This window comes from Penaeus chinensis, chromosome 21, assembly GCF_019202785.1.
Source record: "Penaeus chinensis breed Huanghai No. 1 chromosome 21, ASM1920278v2, whole genome shotgun sequence".
Lineage (NCBI taxonomy): Eukaryota > Metazoa > Arthropoda > Malacostraca > Decapoda > Penaeidae > Penaeus > Penaeus chinensis.
Genome location: NC_061839.1, coordinates 26,896,996 through 26,904,802, shown reverse-complemented (window position 1 = coordinate 26,904,802; position 7,807 = coordinate 26,896,996). Strand labels below are relative to the sequence as shown.

Below are 7,807 nucleotides of genomic sequence, written 5' to 3'. Positions count from 1 at the left end.
AGAAGAAAGGGAAAGGAGAGAGGAGAGAAGAAAAGGAAGAGAGGGAGGAGAGAGGAGGGAGGGAAGGGAAAGGAAAGGGCAGAGAGGGAGGAGGAAAGAGGGAGGGAAGGGAGAAGAAAAGACAGAGAGGGTGGAGAGACGGAGAGAGGGGAGGAGAAAGGGCAGAGAAGGAAGAAGAAGGAAGGGAGAGCAGAAGAAAAGGTAGGGAGGAAGGGGGGAGGGAGAGAAGAACAGTTAGAGAGGAAGGAGGGAGGGGTGAAGAAAAAAGGAGAGGGTGAGGAAGAGAATGAAGTAGGGCAGGAGAAATGGGAAAGACAAGAGGGAGGAGAAAGGGAGACAGGAAAAGGCAGAGAGGGAGGAGGAGAAAAGGAAGGAGGGAGGAAGGGGAGAAGGAGAGGGGAGAGGAAGGTGGAGAAGAGAAAGGAGGGAGGGAGGGGAGAAGAAAGTGGAAAGCTGGAGAGGGAGAGTAGGAAGTAGGGAATGAGAAAGGGGAGAGGGGGAGGGGGAGAAAAGGAAGGAGGGAGAGTAGAAGAATGAGGAGAGAGGGAAAGGGAGAAAAGGAAGGAGGGAGGGAGAAGAAAGAGGAGGGAGGAAAAGGGAGAAAAGGAAGGAGGGAGAGAGGGGGGTGGAAGGATGGGGACAAAGAAAGAGGGAAGCAGGGAGGGAGGCAATGTGTAAGAAAGTTAGAATAAGAAAGGATAGTAAACAGAGAAAGATAGGGAGGAAACGAGAAAAGAAAAGAATGAAAGAAAGAGTGAAGGAGGGAGGAAGAACGAGAGCAATAAGTAAAGAGAGGGGGAGAGAAAGAGAGATAAAGAAGACAGAGAGAGAAAGAGAGAAGATAGAGAGAGAGAAAAGAGACGAAGAAAAAGAGAATCGGACGCCAGCATCTCACCAACGGCAACAGCAAACGAGGCCAACAGCCAGCAGTCCGAACACAACGCAAACAGAACACAAACAAGCCAGGGAGAATATTATCGTCGTTAAGTTCTGAAGTCTCAAGTCGCGAGTGATGTGTGAAGTCTCTGGTCTCAGATGGTGCGAAATGAAGGCAAGTGATGGTCTGAAGTGAATCCTGAAGTGAAGTTTGAAGTGAATTCTGAAATAAAGTTTGAAGTAATGCCTTGAAGTGAAGTTTGAAGTGTATCCTGAAGTGAAGTTTGAAGTTAATCATGATGTAAAGTTTGAAGTGAAGTGTGAAGTGAAACCTGAAGTTAAGTTTGAAGTGAAGGTGTCATGAAGCCTGAAGTGAATTTTGAAGTGAAGCCTGATTGAAGGTTAAAGCGAATTTTGAAATTAAGCTGATAATGAAGTTTGAAGTAAAGTCTAAAGTGAAGTTTAAAGTGAAGCCTGAACTGAATTTTGAAGTGAATCCTGATGTGAATTTTGAAGTGAATCCTGATGTGAATTTTGAAGTGAAGCCTGAAGTGAAATTTGGAGTGAAGCCCCAGGTGAAGTTTCAAGTGAATCCTGATGTATAGTTTGAAGTGAAGCCTGAAATGAATTTTGAAGTGAAGCCTGAAGTAAATCCCGAAGTGAAGTTTGCAGTGAAGCCTGAAGTGAAGCTTGAAGTGAAGCCTGAAGCAACGTTTGCAGTGAAGCTTGAAGTGAAGCTTGAAGTGAAGCCTGAAGTAAATCCCGAAGTGAAGTTTGCAGTGAAGCCTGAAGTGAAGCTTGAAGTGAAGCCTGAAGCAACGTTTGCAGTGAAGCCTGAAGTGAAGCTTGAAGTGAAGCCTGATGCAAATCCCGAAGAGAAGCTCGAAGTTAATCCTGAAGTGAAGCCTGAAGGCCCAAGCTGCAGGGAGCCGCGCAGGATCTGTCATGAGGAGCGCTGCTGAACGAGCTCGGGGACGCGTGGCATGAGGGGGCCAGTTTAACGTCATGAGGCGGTGACTCACTTGTCAGGAGGGTGAAGTCATGCGCACTCACAGAGGTCATGAGTGTCAGCGAGGAGGGAGAGAAGGGGGGAGTATGGTGTGAGGACAGGGGTTAAGGAGGGAAAGGAGGAAGAGGAAGAGAGGAGAGAGAGGGAGAGAGAAGGAGGGATAGAGAGGGAAAAAGAGAGAGAGAGGGAGAAAGAGGGAGAGAGAGGGAGAGAGAGGGAGAGGGAGAGGGAGAGAGAGAGAGAACAAGCGAGTGAGAGAGAGAGAGAGAGAGAGAGAGAGAGAGAGAGAGAGAGAGAGAGAGAGAGAGAGAGAGAGAGAGAGAGACCCAGATCGAAAGACAAAACAAGAGAAAAAGAAAGAAAGAAAAAATGCAACTGGAGAGAGACAGAGAAGAAGAGGCGAAGAAGGAAGTGACAGAGAAGAAGAGGCGAAGAAGGAAGTGACAGAGAAGAAGAGGATAAGGAGAGGGAAGATGGAGAAAGGGGGGAGGACGCGACCGTGCCATCACCTGCGAAGTGGCTGGGGTTACAAAGCACGACCTGTCAGTGTTGCCATGCACAGTCATGCAGAGCGGCTTATTCTCCGCGTGATTCTGCTCAGTGCCGCTGAATGAGGGATTTGTACGATTTTGAGGCGATGATAAGGAAGGATATTTGGTTGTGAATGGACGATTGTGTGACATCATCAGCCTTAGATAAACAAACAGGGACAATATTAATATTTTTTAGTGTGAAAATGAATACGATTATGAGAATGAAAATAAGTGTGTATGAGTTTATGATATCTTAATACGATTTATAAGAATGGCTAAATATTGATATGATATTTATCTATTTATCTATCTGTCTATCTATCTGTCTATCCATATATATGTATTTATATATACATATACACATTGTTTAACACCGAATTAAAATAAGAAATAATAACCAGAATAAATACCGTATAAAACGTAAACTCACCCTCTTTGAGTCCAACAACCAAACAGCAAAACTCTCAGCGATATGCCAAGCATCGTATAGTGTCGTTGTAGACGTTACCCTTGGTGCCACACTCTCGCGCGAGGCACTGGCCCTCGCTGGCACTCGAGTGACCTTCTCAAATGATGGTCGGAGGGAGCCAGAAGAAACCGCCCGCGGGGCTTCTGGCTGGGGTCTCGGCGGAGGGACGGGAGACGGGCGTCGGGCGCCCTCGGGCTCACTAGCGCCCGCGCACTCAGACACGAACGCACTCACGCACACACACACACACATATATGTGTGTGTTGTGTGTGTGTGTGTGTGTGTGTGTGTGTGTGTGTGTGTGTGTGTGTGTGTGTGTGTGTGTGTGTGTGTGTGCGTGTGTGTGTGTGTGTGTGCATATATATGCACATATATATGTACATATATATATATATATATATATATATATATATATATATATATATATATATATATATATATCACGGACACAAACACAGTAACACAAAGACGACGAGGAAAACAGCAAGAAATGAAATAGAAGTTCATCAAGATGTCATCAGATTAATAAATATCCGAAAAAGAACTTACTGTGTATAAATACACTATATATATATATATATATATATATATATATATATATATATATCACATGTATATGCGTAAATATATATATATATATATATATATATATATATATATATATAAGAAGATATAATATAATATGACATAATATTACATATTTGTATATGCATATACATTTCACGAAAGTTTTAGAGTGTATATACATATACTTACATTCTCTCTCTCTCTCTCTCTCTCTCTCTCTCTCTCTCTCTCTCTCTCTCTCTCTCTCTCTCTCTCTCTCTCTCTCTCTTCTCTCTCTCTCTCTCTCTCTCTCTCTCTCTCTCTCTCTCTCTCTCTCTCTCTCTCCCTCTCTTTCCCCCTCCCTCCCCCCTGCAGCACCCTAGCTTTCCCGCTCTCCCCGAAGACAAAAGCCGATCGGCGGCGTCCCTGTAGCGCGAGATCCTCCGCCTGCGCCTCCTCCCGCATCCTAATCGCTCCCCGCGCCGCCCTTCGCTGTAAACAATATTCCCGGCGGATCCCAAGGTCTTTGGGCTGATGTGGCGGAAGAGAAAATAAAATCTGAGATGTGTCTGGAGAGAATAAAATCTGGAGAAAAATACGGTGTATCTGAAAGGAGATAAAATTTGCCCCGAAACTTTGTTGAGATTCTTTTTTGAAGAAGAAGAAGCATTAAAAAAATCGGATGCATATTTGATAAAAAAAGAAGAAAACTTTTGGTGTTGCCGAAGCAGAAGTAAAATCTGATACTGAAACTTGCTGTGATGTTTTGAAGGGAATATAACCCGGTCAGAGAGGTTGTTGTGATGCATTTGAAAGCGAGGGAAAATCCAACACAATAAGAACATAAAATCTGATTCTGAAACTTGTTCTGATGTGTTAAAAGGGACATAAAGTCTGCGAGGAAGGCTGGAGTGATGTATTTGATAAACTCGAACATCGAAACCGGTTCTGCTGTATTTGAAGGCAGCAAGAGCTATCACGAAACCTTGTTCCGCCTTCCGGGGGAAAGGAAATAGGAAAGGAGAGAAGCAGGGAGAAAAAAGAAAGTGAAAAAGAGGAAGTAGGAAGGAAGGAAGACGAAGAAGAAAAAAAAGAAGATAAAGAAAAGAAGACAAAGAAGAAGATGAAGAAAAGAAGAAGAAAAAGAAAAGAAGAAGAAGACGAAGAAGCATAAGAAGCATCAGTGCGGGAGCGCCGTGAGAAAAGAAGAAGACGAAGACGAAGAGGAAAAAAAGAAAAAGAAAAAGAAGAAAAGAAGAGAAGACGAAGAAGAAGAAAAAGAAAAGACGAAGAAGAAGAAGAAGCCCAAGAAGCAGCAGTGCGGGAGCGCCGTGAGAGATGGTTGCTCGGCCCGCAGGTGGTTCGCGGGTCCTGGCCTCACTCAGCGCTGGCAGACGGCGTGATAAGCGAGTGGCGAGAAAAGGACTGACGGAGGAAGGAACGACGGAGGAGAGGAGGTGAGGAAAGGAGGGGGGGGGGGCGGAGAACAGGGAGGGAGCCAAGAGGAAGAGAGAAATGAAGAGAAACGAGAGAGGAGGAATAGAGGGAGGGAGGAGGGCGGAGAGAGGAGAAGTAGGATCTGTTTATCTACCTATGGTTCTATTTATTTGGTTGTTTGTCTGTCACCCTTTTGTTTACGTAATGTTTTGCTTCCAGTTGTTTGATTATACAAACAGTAAGTCCTTTTGTTTACTTATTTATCATCTTGTTTTCGCTTCTGCTCCGTGATTCATTTTTATTTCTTAATCTCACTGTCGTATATTTATTTATATGATCTGTTTACATTATATATTCATGTAATATGATCCGGTTATTGTATATTTAATCACTCAAGTTGACAATGTGTAACAAATGTTAAGTCAAAGTCTGTATTACTTTGGGCTTATTTGATTTCTGTTGCATAGTGTGCAATGATGTGCAACCAGATCTATTACCATTTTATCCTTATTATTATATTAATTCAATTATCATTTTTATTTTTATTCATTATTTTATCATTCTGTTCTCGATCAATTCACATTGGTATCTGGTAAGATAATATGAACTTTTGAAAATACTGGAGAGAGGAAGGAGAGAAGAAACGGAAGAACAAAGAGCATAAGCAAACATAATAATAGTAATAATAAAGAACAAGAATATAAACAAACAGAAGAAGAAGGATGAAGAACAAGAAGGATAGCAACGGCAAGAGGATGGAGACGAAGGAGACGAAGAAGAAGGGCAAAATCAACAACAATAACAACTACGTCAACAACATAGGAAGATAAATATGAAGAACAAGAAAGAGAAAAGAAGAGAATTTAGGAGAAGGGTGGGGGGGGGGGGTGAAGGGAGAATTGGACCAGGAAGAAAAGGAGGAGGAGAAAAAGGAAGAGGAGGAGGAATAGGAGGAGGAGGCGGAGAAGAAGGAGGAGAAGGAGGAAGAGGAGAAGGAAAGGGAGGAAGAGAACGAAAGAGCAAAGAAAACAAGGAGGCAAAGAAGAAGAGAGGATGAAGAAGGAGGGAAAAGGAGGAAATATAAAAAAATGGGAAACAAATCAAAGGGGAATATAAGTGATATAAAAGAAAGCAAGAAGTAAAGAGAACAAAAGGGAATGAACGAAAAGACGAAGAAAACAGAACGAAATATAATAAAAGAAAGAAAAAACAGGAAAACCCACGCACAAAAGCAATCGACCTTCTCACAGCACCAACAGAAGCCGGTTGATGAATTTAAATGTCACAGTATGAATAAATAAAGAAGATTTCTTTTCTTTCTTCTTTGTAAAAATATGTTCGAATGGGAGCTGCCGGCCCTGGGAACGGAGGTGTAGCCGGCCCCAATCCGTCCCGTCGGGTTGCAATGATATCCTAGAGCGGACCCAAGCAAATTTCCTTTAACTAACTGGATTTCACATTTTCGGGTCGTTGGGGCTTTGTGTCGGGCCGCTGCCAAGTTTGAAAAAAAGGCCCTTTGTCCGACGCAGCTCCTATATCCACCTCATTATCGAGAACGGGATTTCCCCAACCAATTGTAATAAAAAAATCGAATTAAGTCCTGTCTGGCACAAAAGAGAGCCTCTGTACACAGCCTGTTCACAGTACACTAAGCTCCAATTTGACATCATTCCTTCATGTAACACCTGAGGCCTGGCTGGAGCATATTTTCGGAACGGGATTTGTATGCCATTCATTTGGTACTAACTGCGAATGAACATGCATTCACAGATTTTTACATGCAACTAAAAAAAAACAAAAAAACAACAACAACAACAACATTCATAAATGCTGACAAATTTACACAAATATACAAATGCATTTAGCTTTTTTTTTGTTTCCTATATATTTCTTTTCTGTTGCTTTATTTTTTTCTTTTGTTTTCTCTTCAATTTTTTTCTTCATTCTTTTTTACTTCGTTCTTTTTCACTCATCATCCTCCCCCGCCTACTCCTTCTTCTTTTTTTCTTCTTCTTCTATTCTACTTCTCAAATGCTACTCCTCCTTCCTATTCCTTCCTTTGATCTTTTTCTTCTCCTCCACCTCCTCCATTTCCTTCCTTTCCCTTCCTCCCTCTTCATCCTCTTTCTTCATTCCCTCTCACCATCCTTTTCCCTCTTATCCTTCTTCTCTCTTCCTCCTCCTATTCCTTCTTCATTATCTGCTTTTTTCTATAGTCTCCTCTCCTCCTTCTTCATCCCCTATTCTCTTGCTCCTCTTTGGCATTCTCTTTGACATATTCCATCACATAATAGAGAAGTAGCATAATCAAAAATTCCATTTCAGCTCATCTCTCTAATGCAGATAATGACACGAGATTCAGTTGAAACTCTTTGTTATTTCTATAAACAAAAAGGTCGGCATTTTGTGATTATGAAAATTACGTTCTTTGGGAAATTATTATTATTATTTTTTTTATGTTTCATGATTGATTTTTTTGGGGAGAATTCAGAATGTGGGGGAAAAAAATCATAATAATGAAAAATAAAATAGATAAAAACGTTGGGAAGCGGTTAGTCATTAAGTTAGTTTAACATAATTGTATTAGCTTAATAGCAACATGCTGAAAAATAAATATCTTTACAACAAAACGCGGAAATGCGCAGATAGACGACGTACACCTATATAGAAACGAACAACAAACAGACAATCATGCATGCACAGAAAAAAATAAACAAACGCACGGGCCCAGTAACTAATGCAATTGTTGGGAAAAAAGAGAGAACAGAAAAAAAAAGAAAAAAAGATAAAAGGAAAGAAAGAAAAAAATACATTATACACACACACATATATATATATTTTATATATGTGTGTGTGTGTGTGTGTGTGTGTGTGTGTGTGTGTGTGTGTGCATATACATAAATATATATATATATATATATATATATATATATATAT

At 41.4% G+C, this 7,807-nt stretch overlaps 1 protein-coding gene across 1 annotated transcript; it reads left to right on the top strand.

Annotated features, from left to right (window-relative positions):
* The first annotated feature begins 1,307 nt into the window (after positions 1 to 1,307).
* LOC125036458 (protein P200-like) lies at positions 1,308 to 1,838 on the top strand. The gene is made up of 2 exons (XM_047629052.1): positions 1,308 to 1,451; positions 1,482 to 1,838. Exons 1-2 carry the CDS (start codon positions 1,308 to 1,310, stop codon positions 1,836 to 1,838), a joined length of 501 nt encoding a protein of 166 aa, XP_047485008.1.
* The last annotated feature ends 5,969 nt before the right edge of the window (positions 1,839 to 7,807 follow it).

Excerpts from the sequence above, each read along its gene's own strand:
- LOC125036458 (XM_047629052.1), top strand. The coding sequence starts at position 1,308 with ATGAAGTTTGAAGTAAAGTCTAAAGTGAAGTTTAAAGTGAAGCCTGAA. Across the intron at positions 1,452-1,481 it reads AATTTGGAGTGAAGCCCCAG|TTTGAAGTGAAGCCTGAAAT; the intron begins GTGAAGTTTCAA and ends CCTGATGTATAG.